Source organism: Camarhynchus parvulus, chromosome 1A (genome assembly GCF_901933205.1).
Source record: "Camarhynchus parvulus chromosome 1A, STF_HiC, whole genome shotgun sequence".
NCBI classification, from domain to species: Eukaryota; Metazoa; Chordata; class Aves; order Passeriformes; family Thraupidae; genus Camarhynchus; species Camarhynchus parvulus.
In genome coordinates, this window is record NC_044586.1 from 6053092 (window position 1) to 6069281 (window position 16190).

General features: G+C 40.7%; 1 protein-coding gene across 1 annotated transcript in view; it reads left to right on the forward strand.

Moving 5' to 3' along the window:
- Positions 1-16190, forward strand: part of KDM5A (lysine demethylase 5A) — a 51516-nt gene that overhangs the window by 23680 nt on the left and 11646 nt on the right. The window contains 11 exon segments of the mRNA XM_030959452.1: positions 626-745; positions 2314-2508; positions 2602-2783; positions 3841-3965; positions 4142-4292; positions 7172-7286; positions 10062-10417; positions 10945-11083; positions 11972-12172; positions 14000-14152; positions 15152-15703. Of these exon segments, the coding sequence (XP_030815312.1) occupies positions 626-745; positions 2314-2508; positions 2602-2783; positions 3841-3965; positions 4142-4292; positions 7172-7286; positions 10062-10417; positions 10945-11083; positions 11972-12172; positions 14000-14152; positions 15152-15703 (2289 nt within the window).

Below are 16190 nucleotides of genomic sequence, written 5' to 3' on the forward strand. Positions count from 1 at the left end.
TAGGTTTTCTCACAACAGAAGTGAGTGTGCCAAGCTTCCTACATAAAATACCTTCCAGAAAAAGCATGTGCTGTGTATTACAGTTAACTTTTAATTAAAAAATCCCCTCCCTTGTGTAACAGAAAGTTTGTCTGAAATGCCTTTAAAAGCTCTTGACAGTAAAATACTTGTCTTAGGTTCAGTAGAAATCTCAGCATTACAAAATGCTTTTCTGACCAAACATAATTGACTGCAGACCTCTAAGCAGCAGTCACTATCATTTGCTTTTGTTTCAGGATAAATTGCTTCCCTGGCAAATACCCCAACAAAGGAAACCATAAACTTTTTTCCAGAAGCTTTTGCATTTTGTGGTACAATGGATTAAACGGTGAAAGAGAAACATCCCTTTTGGGATTCATAAAGACAGTTTTCAACTGTTGCTTATATATTCAGCTCTTTTTGAAAAAAAACTGTAAATTGAGTATTCATGTTCAAAAGGCAAAAACAATCCTTACCACTATTGGAATAGCTGTGTTGCCTGTGGTGATTTATGGCACAGAAACTGGTATTCAAATGTCTTGTACTTTTGTGTCTTAAGCTGTTGCATGTTACATATTTTTTATTTCCTTTATCCTCTCTTTTTTAGGTTTTCAGGACAAATCAGTGTGCTGGCGAGTTTGTTGTGACCTTTCCTCGTGCCTATCACTCTGGATTTAACCAGGGATATAACTTTGCTGAAGCTGTGAACTTCTGCACTGCTGACTGGGTCTGTTCTTTTGTATATATTTGCTATGTGACTTCTGCAAGTGGTGTGTTAGTAACTTAACTACCTGAACACTCTTTTCAGTTAAATAGTGTATTTTATATTTATAGTTCTTGGGACAGCAGTTAGAAACTGAGGGAAGTTTCATTTTACAAAGTAATTCTAATTTTAGGCAACTTCAAACTGAAACTTTGAGCACATGTTCTTCCTTTTTAATTGCTGGTTAACCAAAAAGTGGCACAGTTCCTTTAGCTGTGATGCCACTTTCTGAATTTGATACAAGTCTGTGTCCTGTCTTGAAGTGCTGTTGTCATTTGAATGTTGGAGATAGGCTTGTAACAGTCTTTGTTCCTCCTTTGTGCCAGCTCATTGTTCCTTTTAATCATATTAGTGCTGTTCTGATAGCTGTGCCACATCAGTGCAAAGTGGATTGTTCAGGAAATTGTCAAAGGAGTGTTCTGTTACTGTCCAAGGTTTACAGTTGGAAGTTATGATATCATCTCTAGTTTATCTATCTCTAGCTTTGTTTTCTAAACTACAAATGGAAATTGTAGCCCTTTTTCAGGGACTTTTATTCTTTTAGCAGAAAAATTGTCTGCAGGACTGGCAGTGTGTCAGGGCTCTTGTTCTTTCGTCCAGCACTCATGATGGAATGAGTGCAGCCTCTGTGAAAAGCTGCTGAACTTGTACCAGCCATGTGGAATTTCCTTTGCTTATGTAAAATGTAGCCAGAAATATGTGCAGCAAATTAATTTAGCATCTTTTTGCTTTAAAGGGCACAAAATGAGTGATAGCAGTTTTGGTTAACTGTAGGAATCTTAATGTTAAATGGCTATGTCCAAGCATAGTAATATTCCAGAGGGGAATATATTCACCTTAGTGTAGACCAGATGACTTCTCTTTGGTGCCAGTTTCTTGCCACTGGAGGTAAAAAGAGCTCAGGATGACTCTTAAACTTTTGTCTCTACATCAGGTGCATAAGGTTATGGAAGATGCCCCTCCCCAGCACTGATACCCTCTCTGTCCTCATCTGTGACATGATTTAAGGTTGTTAGAATCTTACTGAATACAGGGGAATGATTGGCATCTGACTCCATTGATTCAGAATGCTGAACAATTGCTTTATTAAACTACATTACATTATACTATATTATATTAAAGAATACTAAAAGGATACTCTATTATACTATACAAAGATACATACTAAAGGAAAGCATTGAGACAGCCAGGACACAGTTTTGACCCAATAGGCCAATTAATATAAACAACCATCACCAGAATTCAATTAAGAACTCCCTTCAAGTAAACAGTTATATTCCACATGGTCAAAAAACAGGAGTAGCAAGTAGAGATAAGAATTGCTTTCTCTTCTCTCTGTGCTTCTCCAGGAAAAAACCTGAGAGAGAGAATTATCTCTCTCTCTGTTCAGAGAATGTGAATGCCACAGAATTTTCTCTGTCCCATCAAAGACAGCTCTTAGTTTGTCTTTTCCTGGTGTTTCTCAAAGGAAGGAGAATGGGAGATGAGAGATGATTTTTTTTTTCCCCTCAATGATGGTGATGTTTCTGTAGCTCCCCATTGGACGCCAGTGTGTGAGTCACTACCGCAGGCTGGGACGTCACTGTGTTTTCTCCCATGAAGAGCTGATCTTCAAGATGGCTGCAGATCCAGAGTGCCTGGATGTTGGGCTGGCTGCCATGGTCTGCAAGGAGATGACTCTGTTGATAGAGGAGGAGACACGCCTGAGGGAGTCTGTTGTACAGATGGTGAGTAATAAATGCTTGCAAAAGAGCTTTCTGCTTCCCTCTCCCCCTGCTTGCATTAGAATTTTTGAGCAAGTGGCTAATTCTTCTTGTCAGGGAGTGTTGATGTCTGAGGAAGAGGTGTTTGAGCTGGTTCCAGATGATGAACGTCAGTGCACAGCTTGCAGAACCACGTGCTTCTTGTCAGCTCTGACGTGTTCCTGCAATCCCGAGCGCCTGGTGTGCTTGCACCATCCTTCTGATTTATGTCCCTGTCCCATGCAGAAGAAGTGTCTAAGGTACATGGGATTTTTTTCTCCCTACTTTACTTCCATGTCTAATAGTTTGCTGTAGCCCAGTGGCCAAATACATTTGGTCACACTTTTTTTCTCCTTCATTTAAGGAGTATTTTTATCGGCTTTGTTTCTTGGTTCCTAGGCAAACAGGTGTTGTACATGTGTGGTATTTTTGGGGTCCCCTGTTATGGGGAGGAAAGATGAATCTGACTCTATGTTCTTAGAAGGCTAATTTATTATTTTTTTATATTATATCATATTAAAGAATACTATACTAAAACTATACTAAAGAATAGAGAAAGGATACTTACAGAATGCTGAAAGATAATAATGAAAAACTTGTGACACTCTCCTCAGAGTCTGACACAGCCTGACCGTGATTGGTCATTAAGTGAAAACAATTCAGTCATTTGGTCATTTGACCATCACATTTGGTCACTTTGGTCATGACCATCACAATTGGTCATTAAGTCAAAACAATTCACATGTTGGATAAATGATTTCCAACCACATTCCAAAGCAGCAAAACACGCAGGAGAAGCAAATGAGATAATATTGTTTTCCTTTTTCTCTGAGGCTTCTCAGCTTCCCAGGAGAAGATTCTGTAGGGGGATAGAATATAAGAAAATAAAGATAGTGTAGAATGTAATCTTACCCCTAAGGAGTTGCAGCTGGGCCAATTATCAAAGATTAGGAGCAGGCCTGAGTTTAACAGGCCACAGCTGTAACCAATGAGAAGAAGATGCTATAAAAGAGTGGGGTGGCTGGGTGAGAAGGGAGCTGGAGTCAGTTGGTTACTTTGTGAAGAAGAAAGAGTCAGTGCTCTGAGGAGTTGCCCACAAGAAACACCAAGAAGTTATGTGATAAGGAGACACCAGTATGGAATCCCTGGAATAAGATGACAACAAGAATCCTGGGCAAAGGATTTTTCAGAAAATATGATAGTGACATACATGTTCTGTTTTTCTAGCCTTGCTGTAGCTGGAAAAACTCAATATTATTAATATCCTGACTTTCATGTGGGCATTAAAACTTTTTCTGTCTTTTTCCATACTTTCAGGTACCGGTACCCACTAGAAGACCTTCCTTCTTTGTTGTATGGAGTGAAGGTTAGAGCACAGTCTTACGACACTTGGGTCAGTAGAGTTACAGAGGCTCTGTCTGCCAATCTCAACCACAAGAAAGGTCAGACTTCTGTCATTCTTTATAGGCTGTCCTGAAACTCCTGCGTGTGTTCTGTCTTCTCATTAGCATTGTGCATTTCAAATTGAACTATGCTGTTGGAACCTTGTTTGAAGGCCATTGAAGCAATCCAAAATCTCTTTTTCTGCGTACAAATTATTTGTGTGCTCTTATTACAGATGTGATTGAGCTGAGAGTAATGTTGGAGGATGCTGAAGACAGGAAATACCCGGAGAACGATCTTTTCCGCAGGCTCCGAGATGCTGTGAAAGAAGCAGAGACCTGTGCTTCAGTAGCACAGCTGCTTCTGAGCAAAAAGCAAAAACACAGGTAGGACAGGCAGTTTTTCAGTACTTTTCATCTGCCTCTTTGTTACTTCATTGGACTTGGAAGAGTTAAAAATCCTGAGGTCTTGCTATGTGCAAGCTTCTTTCAGTGTTTCCTTCCCTTAGTGCTGTGACTCACTGGGAGGTAGGGAGGGGTGGAGGCAGATAAAGTGGCACAAAGGGCCCGAAGGTGGGCTTAGCTGGAATGTTATAAACATTCTACTTTCAGCTGACTTATGTACTGAAATGTGAAATCCTTTGGAGAAGTTGTGTTTGCTGATGAAGTATTTTGCTGAACATGTGAGAGAGTTGTAGGGAGAGACAGCTGGAGGTAGAAATGTAATGAAAGTAAGTTTTGGCTTTGGGTGTTTGTGACAAAAGGATCTAGGGGAGCACAGCAGTACAGAGAGCAAAACCAGTCCATAGTTTGAGCCAGTCTGGTACTTTTTGGGAAGGACTAAGGGAGGCAGTGATGTGTGATTGAAAAGTAGTGCCTTGCCTCAGTGACTTGGGGCAGTGTAACTCCCTTGGTTCTCTGTGTTGCCTACCTTGCCTGTGGCTGCCTCAGCATTACTCTGTCTCCTGGCCCTGCCTCAGCAATCTGCTGGGTGTGTTCTGCTCTCCTGAACTTTCAGGAGCATGTTCTTCCTTCTATCCTGTATGTTTTTGTGCACTGAATAATAAGTCCATAGAAAATAGCTCAGTGAGGTGACTGTAATTCTTGTGGCAGCATTTGTACAGTAAATTTACGTAGTTTGTAGTTCCCCTGTTGAGGATACGATTTGGTTTTGTAGTTGGTTGTATTTCTTGCCTGTGTGGCTTTTGTGTATTACTTAAGACATTTTGAGAGAGTAAAAATTAAATACCTTATTAATTATTATGCCCAACTTTGCTACACAGAACATAATCCATTTGTCATAATTGCTTGAATCTGAACACTAAAATGTTATTTGCACTACAGATCCAAGTGTAACAATCTGTTCTAACTGGAAAACTGTTACAGAATAGAGAAGCATTTTGTCTGTATTTGGAGGCTAAAGAAAGCTCTCCTGATTGTTTTTTATTGCTTGTAGAACCTCACTGCCACAGAAGTATTACTCACTTAGAGCTCTGATCCAGGTGAGGGAGACAGCATGACAGGGGTTGCATTGCCCTGTTCTAGTGAAGTATAATTATTTTGATAGCTCCCAGGTGTTTCTGGTCTGGTGCTGCTTCCTCCTCTTCCTCCTGCTGTTGGAGTATGACAGCCTTCTCTCAACAGTCCTTCAGTTGCTGAGATATATATATATATATTATATATATATATATATGAAAGAAGACATAACTCTTCAGTTAGTTATTTGGTGGGTTTCCAGAGCTACCCCAAGAAAGACAAGGGATAGAAGGATTTGGCCACTTTCAGTGTCATGTCTGTCTAAAGATAAAAGAATTTTATGAGCCCAAAAAAAGCACTTGTATATACATTTGAGGGCTGTTGTATGCTAACTAAAGATATTTTACAAAATTGAGGTTTGAGGAAGACCTTGAAACTTCTTTGAACAGTGCTAGGCAGTGTAATTAAATGGCCACGTTCAGCTGCTTCTGTAACATTTATGTTCATATTTAACACCTGGAGAAGGATCACATTTACAGAAAGGATGAGGTTATTAAAAAAGCAAATTAAAAACAAGTGCTCAAACAGAGCAATTTAGCAGGGGTAAATGAAGCAATGAACTCATGGTCCAGTGTAGCAGAAGAAAATCTGTGGCTTATCCATCTCTTTTTGAATAAACCCCAATAATGGATAATGTATAGCTGTGAAGTTCTGTCCAATATTCTAATCCTAGATCTTTACCTTTTGCTGGAAGTTGCAGATTTCCACATGCAGGGATAGTTGTACCTTTTTGTGCAGCATCTCATGCTCTGGCAGTCTGTGGTTGGACTAAGGCCAGAATGCCAGTGTGACACTGCTGAGTGTCCCCCCCTCAGTTTTGTCCCTTGGAGCCCTCCACCCCTTTGCCCTCACTCAGGGATTTTGGGGGCACAGCAGATCTGCTGCAGCCACTGCTCCTCATCACTGTCTGTTGGAGCAAATCTAAGCCTGCAGGATTACTTATTCCCCTCTGAGGTTTAGCTGGTGTGAAATTATATTAAATCATTAATCTAAATTTTACATTTACAACATTATGTAAGTCCATAGGATAAGATAGAATTTCTTTTCTTTACTATTTCTGTAGTATTCAAATGTACATTAATTAGCAGGGAACAGCTCTTCAGTATTTGAAATCTGTTGTACTTGGGAAGTTGTGCCTGCCAGTGATCTGTACACCAAGTATTTAATTTATGCAGTGTGTCACTTTTAAGTCTCTTACTCCATTCAGTGGGCTTGTTACGCTTGCTTCGAGTGATATTTAATGGAAATGTCCTTGCAGAACCTGTCCCAATGAATATCAGTCCTCTGTTGCAAGCTCAGTTTCAGCAGTTCTCTGGCTACAAGAGAGAAAAAGCACTGGATAACAAGACTTGTGTTCAGGGCTTTTTGCTGTTACAGATCTCAGCCTTCTTTCGGTGCCTGGCACACAAGACAACTTCCTGTACTGCCTAAAGCAGACTTTATGGGGCTATATTCTTCTACATGTAACAAACTCAGTTTGAAACTCACCTAGACAACTGTACCCTGAAGGGCAGGGTAAATGATCCTGAAGGGGCTTAGGGGAATTGTATTAAATTTTGTTTTCAGGATTTTGAAATCCTTGTTCAGTTCGCATTACATTTTTCTTTTTGAGTTCTTAGGTGATTAAATTAAATTTTGGTGACTTCTCAGTAATTCTGATAGATAATTTCTGTCACTGATCATCATCTTATCTCTCACCTTATATTCAATCATGCCCATTTGTACAGCAGAGTGAGCCAAGACAGTGGAAGGACACGGACCAAGCTGACAATGGAGGAGCTTAAAGCATTTGTGCAGCAGCTGTTCAGCTTGCCCTGTGTCATCAGCCAGGCCCGACAAGTGAAGGTAAGTTTGCATCTGCTCCTCTGATCATGTTGTGCCTTTGACTTTGTTCTATTTTGTGGTAGTATGTTTTTTTTAAACAGACAATTTGGCCTGGTGTAGAGGATGAAAAGGTTCTGATGTAAAACATACGTGCACTTTTTCCAGTGCACCCATGGTACAACAGGCATTGTCAGATGTGGTGGTGCAACTAAACAAAGATAGAAGATCCTCTTCCCCTGTCACTGTCTGTCCAGACAGCCCAGTTCTAAATCTCTGAACGAGTGACTCTTGTTCCATCATCATTAATGCTCTCTGTAGAGCTTTATGTTTCTGGCTAAGTCCTATCCTTTGTATGTTTTTGTAGAAACCTCTGAGGGTTACCCTGGTGTGCTTTTTCAGGGCAGCAGGCAAGCAGTGCCACATTGTTAGTTATTCCATAAATACATCTCAGCCTTGCTTTCCAGGCTACAGCATTCTTAATCTGTATGCATGGCCTGCATTTCTTGCCCTTCATATATATCTTTGCACCTGTCTCTGGATGAATCTAGACTAATAAGTAATCCAGATCATACTGATTCCCCTGGCTGCCATTACCATTCATCATTCTGGCATTCTGCATCATAGCAAGTGTTTTCAGCAGCAGTCTTAATTTGTTTCTCTGTCACTGGTGATGAAATACTAAAGTGTTTCACCTACTAACCAACTTGTAGAAAACTCCTTAAGAAACATCCTTAATAAAGATTTTTTGCCTAGAGAAATGCTTCCTGAGGTGTATGTTAATCACTTATTAACCTGAATGCTCTGTTTGTACAGTTTTTCATGTGTTGTCTAGTACTAAATAGAAGGCCAAAAATCCTGTACATTACCATAGGTGCAGCTGCTGCTGTGTAGCCATACAGTTTAAAAATCAGGGTTTTTTTAGAAGGCCCCTTTTCCATAAGTGTTTGTTAGTGTTTATGTCCTATTCATGAATTTTATATAAACTTTTCCATGATAGTTCAGTGTTGATAAGAGAGACTTTACATTGGAATTTCTTATTGCTTATGTAATATTGGTATTTTTTTCTGAAAACAATTTCTTTCAGAAAACCATAGGGCTCTAGTGTGCATGTTTGCCAGGCTTGTTGATACTGTCTTTGTCCTTCAAAGGTGTTCTTTAACCAGTTTGCTGGCATCTAATGAAGTGGAAAGTGCTTTCTCATCCTCATATGATAGGATGGTTTTACTTCACTTCTTTACACACACATTAGTATGTAATTACACATATTATTAGTATTAGTAAAAATACTTACTAATATTTATTAATGAAATGTTATCATCATCTATTAGGTAGACATGCAAGATTGTTCTCAGAAGAGCTTTTTTGTTTTTAATGTACTTAAAACTTGTTTCTAATTAAAACATAATTCATAGATGAGAGGGCTGCAGGCATATAATTAACTCTTAACAGTTTTAGCTTGTATTTTTGTCTAATGCCTTCTCCCAACTAGTCCATCTTCCCCCACCCCTCAGCATTAGGAAGGAATCTGGTTCTAGTTCAAGTACTCTGCCTATGCATGTGCATGCTCTTGAAGCCTCAGCATAATCACTAGTCAATAAATAAATAATTATCATTTTTCTGATTACAAACTGTAGTCTTTTCATTTCTGAATGAAGTCAGATAATGATCATTTATGCCTAAGCACTCACTAGCTTTTAGCATGGCATTTGAATGCAATTATCCATCATGATGAATAGCGAAATAATTGTCATGTTAGATGATGAATATTTTCTAACACAAAAGGCATTGTAATTATTAAACTGTAATAATTTACTGTTGCCACTATGAAGCATTCAGAGTATGTACCCTAAATCAAAATCTTTATAGTGTAGATCTTGTTTTTTCTTATAAATACCTTCTGATTTTCAGACAGACGTGAAAAGCAGCATCAGCCAAAAAAGGGAGTAAGCTAAGGGTTAGGCAATGCAGGGTTTGCTCCTCGTTGTGCCATTGGCTTGCTGTCAGAAATTTCTGTCTTGTAAGAGACTTGGGGGTGAATCTGTGGAGTATGCTGGTTGAATGTCCTTGAATGAGTCTCCTGCAGAGATTCTTTTCTGTCTGTTGTCTTTGATTTTTTTTTTCATTGCAGTGCCAAAGCATGAGGATGAGGACAACTGCAGCAGTGCAGTTGGATTTCTATGAAATTGTCTCCTTTAATAAGGGGGTTTTGCATTTTCATTTCTTTCTTTAGTGCAATAAATCCGTGATGCTTATAAGTGGTAGTACTGCTTTAGGGAATATTACTTTCAGACTTCACCATTGTTATTTTTAGGACCTGTGGTATTCATGTTCTCACACATTTCTGGCTTGTTATTTCTCCTCAGCATGTTTTTTTTTCTGCTTTGTGTTGCTGTCATTACTGTAATGCCCCTGACACTATTGAAATGATGACCTATTTGCAGAAATCCCTCTTCTCTCCACTATTTTAAAATTAATATTGACTGGGCAGTGCTGAATATTCTGTTTTGTTGGGAACTGTTGTCATTTGCAGTTGTAGTATTTTAGGTGCAGAGTTTGATGCAACTAATATGCCTAGGGCATGAAACATTAGGCCATCAAATAAGTTTAGATGGTCTGTTACTTAATTTCTGTCAGACTTGATGGCTTATGACAGCTAGCTGGCATTGTGTGTAGAAGCTCAGACTGATGATGTGATCATCACATACAGATTTACAGCTGGCTGATCCCTCAGTTGCATTTTCTTTTGGATTCTGTGGGTGTTTTTTCCTAATTGATTTGTGCTGTATGTTACTTCAGAATCTGCTCGATGATGTGGAAGAGTTTCACGAGCGTGCTCAGGAAGCCATGATTGATGATGTCCCAGACTCTTCCAAGCTGCAGGAGTTGATAGACATGGGCTCTGGCCTTTATGTTGAACTTCCTGAACTGCCAAGGTTGAAGCAAGAGCTGCAGCAGGCGCGGTGGCTGGATGAGGTGAGGTCCACCCTCTTGGATCCCCAGAGAGTCACCCTGGATGTGATGAAGAAGCTGATTGACTCTGGTGTGGGCTTGGCACCACATCACGCTGTAGAAAAAGCCATGGCTGAGCTGCAGGAGCTGCTCACAGTGTCAGAGAGGTGGGAGGAGAAGGCCAAGGTCTGCCTGCAGGCCAGGTGAGTGTTCCTTTACAAACTGTTCTTACAGGCCACACACTTTTGTGTTTCTCTTCCTCTTTTGAGATGTGAGGTGAAAAGTTGGGCCCTTGAAGCTGTAGTTGACTTTCTTATTTTGTTGATTTTTTTTTTAACCTCCCAGCAGTTAGATTGTTCTAGAGTAGGATTTGAGATTTACTTGCAGAAGTGTTGATTCCCTATCATGTTACACAGTGGCAGGAGGCTCAGGCTTTGTATGTTGCTGCTGTCTTTGCTATTTATCCCTCTCCACACAGAGCTCTGACTAAGCTACCAACAAGAGACAGCTTTCCTGGTGTTCAGGGGTTGTGATGTTTGCCATTCTAAGCTTGATTGTGCCAAGCCCATCAGCTTTCTCACCTCCTGTTATTTGGTAGCCTCCAAGCATAGAGCCATGGTGTCCTACCCAGCAGGGTAGTGGTGAAGTTGCATCACCAGCCTCTCAAATTTGTGCCTTTAGATGACTGGTATTTTGAGAGAAGACTGGAATTGGGTTTTTCTTACTCTAGACCACGCCAAAGTATGATGGCTCTGGAGGGCATCGTGAACGAGGCCAAGAACATCCCTGCTTACCTGCCCAATGTGCTGGCCCTGAAAGAAGCCCTGCAGCGAGCTAGAGACTGGACAGCCAAAGTGGAGGCCATTCAGGTAGGGCTAACAGCAGGAACTAGAATCTTCTGCTTGCACTCTTGTATTTGGATGGGTCCTTTATTCCTAGCACCTCTCCTCACAAAGATGGTCTAAAGAGAAGCCTTGTTACAGCTTTTAAATGTGCTCACCAGAGCTCGTGTACTTGATTTTCTTTTTGTGCATTTGTTTTCCCCACTGGCTATCCAATTTCTATTTCCCTTCCTTTTATGTATTTCAGAGCAGGTAGAAAAGCCAGCAAATTCATTATGATATGGTATTTGGTTTTGGAGCTGTTCATCATGCTGTCACTGAAAATATTTGGCTGCAGCAGAGGGTGCTCTCAGGTTTTCAGTTTGGGATCTGCCTGTGGAAATTTTGTTTTTTATGGAAATCTGGTTTTTTATTTTCTCCCTAAAATGTTGCAAGGTTTGATGCCAATGGTGGCCAGAATTTTCTGAAAGAGATGAATTAGTTCAGTAACCTCCCCTTCTATTGGTCTACCCACATGACTTGGTTCCAAGTTCTGTGATATTTGTGGGTGCTGGTCACTGAACTAGAACTGCTTATCTTATAACAGGTATTGTTGGGAGTTGAAATGAGAATCCCAGTAGATTTCACATCAGCCCTTATACAACTCTTGCTGTTAAACAGACAGCATTTAGATAACTTTCTGGAAATGGAATATTGTCTTACTCCCTAAGCCAGCTGGCCATATCAAAATGACTGTTCAAATAAAAGCTGTATGAGAGAAATGTTTAAAATAACAGTAGATTGAAACACTGCCCTCCTTTCCTTTGCTATGGAACTCAGTTTTAGGCAGTGACAAAGTAGTGTATGGCTTGAAATTAGGCTGGCAGCTGATTTAATGGTGGAATTGTTGGCTTAGAAAAATTTGTTTCACCCCAGAATGGGAGCAACTATGCATACCTGGAGCAGCTGGAGAGCTTGTCTGCCAAGGGCCGCCCCATCCCGGTGCGCCTGGATGCGCTGCCCCAGCTGGAGTCCCAGGTGGCTGCAGCTCGTGCCTGGAGGGAGCGCACAGGAAGGACCTTCCTCAAGAAGAATTCCAGCTACAACCTGCTACAGGTGAGCAGCACATAGTGCCCTGTCAGAAGAAGGGAAGAAGACACTGCTCTGTCAGAAATTGGTCATGATGGCCCTTGGTTTTCTGGAGGGAAGAGCTGGTTCAGTGACACTAGATTACAGTTCCTTTTCAGAATAGAATATAATTTCAGCTGTTCTTGGGTGAAAAGAATCAAAAAGGCAGAAAGTCTGTTTGGTTAGTCCTGTTTTATGTATAGACAACCTCATCTCTTACTTGTGAAAGAAGAGGGAAAGTAAAGGGTTTTTTTTTTTTGTCGATGAAGAAATGTAGGCCTGAAACGGACACAGACCTCTCTCAAATGCATAAATGTTTTCACTTGCCTCACTGTTCAAATGCTAAAAAAATAGATTAGATATTTTATAAACTGTTTAACTATAAGAAAAAAAATAGTCAGCTACTGTTTATTTCACTTCAGTAAATGTAGTGACTGTCCTTGTTTTAATCAAAATCAATCCTGTTTGAAAATCTGTCATATCTACTTGACAGACTTCCCTTTTGTAAGGAAAACAGTTCCAGTTCAGCTGCATTCTCAGAGGCTATATTTTTATTCTCTTATGTTGTTGTTAATTCTCTGAGGTTTGTCTTCACTTTTAGTGAGCTGTCCAAATCCAGACAGAAATCCCCACTCTCTGACTTTCCCTAGTGCTGTATGAACTGCAGTAGTTTCATCTTGTGTCTCAAAGGGGGGGGTACTGATGTTTAATGTTTTCCAATGGGATTTTCCCTATTGCAACCACTCATTTTTGTTCACTTTGTGACACATTCTAGATACAGCTTTTTCTCTGTATTCTTCTGCTTAACTAGTTATTTAATATGTTCTGGTTTTGCATTTTCCTAAATGTAGCAATTTGAGCTTTCCTATATTGTATTTAATTTGCTAGATTATATATTTAAGTATAAATATATGCATTCCAACTAGTCATGATGACTTAAAGCTTTTATTCTTGTCCTTAAGAGTGCTTTTCAGCCTCTCATATTGATATTGAAAGGCTTATAGTGTGCTTTTAGGGGTTTTTCAGGCATCAAATTGCTGATGTAAATATGAAAGAATTTTAAGACTTGATTTATAGAGGTCCCTTATTGTATTTGCATGGTGCCCCAATGAAGGAAAGAAGGAATGATGAATCTGACTCCATGTTCTCAGAAGGTTAATTTATTATTTTATAATACTGTATTATATTAAAGAATACTATACTAAACTATACTATACTAAAGAATACAGAAAGGATACTTAAAGAATGCTAAAAAGATAATGATGAAAACTCGTGACTCTTTCCAGAGTCTTGACACAGCTTGGCACTGATTGGCCATTGAGTCAAAACATTCACATCAGAAACCAATGAAACAATCTCCAAACATATTCCACATGTGAGCACAGCACAGGAGAAGAAAATGAGATAATATTTGTTTTCCTTTTTCTCTGAGGCTTCTCAGCTTCCCAGGAGAAAAACCCTGGGCAAAGGGATTTTTCAGAAAATGTGAATGCCACAGCCTGTGAAAGGAATGTTGAAGTATGGATGTCTAACTGCATGTAGTGTTTTGGTTAGCTATATGCATGATAGTATAATCTGAATAAATTCTGTAATTAATCAGAAAACACAGTGGCTTTCAGTTTGACCTGCCATGTCACTGGTTGCTGATCACATTTCAATTCCATAACTATAGGATACTTTTCTCCTTATCTGTTTATTCTCTTTTTCCTATCATTAGTTGACAGGTATAAGAGGGGTTAGATTGCTGAGTAGTTCTTGTTCCTTGGTGTCACTGTTGTCATTCCTTGATGAGATGTCCCTGACAGGCTGAGTTTCCTTGTGGTTCCAGGTTCTGAGCCCCGGACTGATATCGGTGTTTATGGGAGCAGTAAGAACAGGAGGAAGAGGGCAAAGGAGTTGATGGAGAAGGAAAAGGAGAAAGATCTTGACTTGGAATCTCTGAGTGAACTGGAGGATGGGCTGGAGGAAGCCAGGGACGCTGCAGCTGTGGTAAGGAGCGGTGAAAGGTGGTGTCTCCTGCTTGTGTGAGCTTAAGTCATCTCTAATCTGTAGAAATTCCTGGGAAGAACCGATAAATGAATTTCACTGAAAGAGATACCTCATAATGTGGTGTTTGACACAAGAATGTAGTTCAGCTTTAATTGCAGTGAAAGTAGAGTTCAGAGTGAAGCTGCTGGTATTTAATACCATTGGGTATGTGTAAGGCTTAAATGCTCTTGGGTTAGTATCTGTTGCTGCTCATCTAATATTAACATTTATTGAAATCATGTGGAAATGATGAGGTGCAGCTCTGCCTTAACCAGGACCAACACATATTTGGTTAGGTCAATTTTGTGATCAGCCTGCAAATGCTTGGTCATGGACACTGGGCTGGAGGGAATGTTTTATTTGGTTCCTCTTTTTTGGAGGATACTTATGCTGCTTATCAGAATAATTTGCTGACATCTGGCTGCCTTTTCCCTGGTAGCAAAGAAAATATATGCAGGGTCATTAATATGGCTTGTACACAATCCATTTTACTGTAGTATGTTTGGTTATAGTTACCTGAATGGAAACATTAAGGAAGTGCAAGTTGCTTCAGGAGATATGTGGTCACTGAGATGCTTCTGAAACCGTGCTCAACTCCATTGTCTTAGTAAATAGTTGAATGGAACAGAGCCTGACTTCTTCTCTGGAGTCAAAACCTGTTCTTCTGGTGGCCTTATGACAGATTTAATTATAAACTTCAGAAACTTTGTGGATATTGAGAAGATTATCTAAAGTTTACATAGCATTTCTACCAGAAGGACTCTAGGGAGTAATGAGCAACTGAGGAGAAGGTATCTTAGATAAAGTTTTAATTAGATCATGTAGTTCCTAAATTTTGGGCTAGGTTTAGATCTCTTGATCTGTTTGACTTGGCTGGATTTTTTTCCTTTTCCTGTGTTAATAAAATTAAATCTCTCTTAGCTGTGAAAGTCATGACATGTTCTTGTCCTTGCTGGGCAGGTGGCTGTGTTCAAGGAGCGGGAACAGAAGGAAATTGAAGCCATGCACGCTCTCAGGGCAGCCAACTTGGCCAAGATGACCATGGTGGACCGGATCGAAGAAGTCAAGTTCTGTATCTGCCGCAAGACAGCCAGCGGCTTCATGCTGCAGTGCGAGCTGTGCAAGGACTGGTTCCACAGCGGCTGCGTGCCCCTGCCCAAAAGCAGCTCTCAGAAGAAGGGCTCCAGCTGGCAGGCCAAGGAGGTGAAGTTCCTGTGTCCCCTGTGCATGCGCTCGCGCCGGCCGCGCCTGGAGACCATCCTGTCGCTGCTGGTGTCCCTGCAGAAGCTGCCGGTGCGGCTGCCCGAGGGGGAGGCCCTGCAGTGCCTGACGGAGCGAGCCATGAGCTGGCAGGACCGAGCACGGCAGGCCCTGGCCACCGACGAGCTGTCCTCTGCCTTGGCCAAGCTCTCCGTGCTCAGCCAGCGCATGGTGGAGCAGGCAGCTCGTGAGAAAACAGAGAAAATCATCAGTGCAGAGCTGCAGAAGGCAGCAGCTAACCCCGACCTGCAGGTAGGGATGGGGAGGCCTTGCTGTTCCCTCTCCTTACTCTAATTTAGTGTGTCAGAATGCCTTGTTTTCTTGGAGAAGGGTGAGGGGAGGGCAGTGAAAAGCTGAGGATTACACATGGTAAAACTTCTTACTTAGAAGTAAGTGAAAACCTGCTCTGCAGGTTTTGGCTGGCTTCTGTTGGGTTCATTGCTGCTCCAGGAATAGGTCTGTTCCTCTGTACTCACTGTCAACAGCAACTGCTGAAGTTGCTCAGAATTTAATTCTTTCTATACTGTTGACTTCTAAGGGTTGTTTTTTTCAGTTTTTGACACATAGACATGTTCCAGTGTATTTTTAAAAAGATACAGATCATTAGCATCGTGTGTGTAAGAAACATCAGGTGAGCTGGAACAGCTGGGTCAAGGCCTCAAAATGTGTAAAACAATTGCCACTTTGGTGTCCAAATTCTGTTTTCCTCTTCACAGAATCCAACCTCTCAGTATTTATA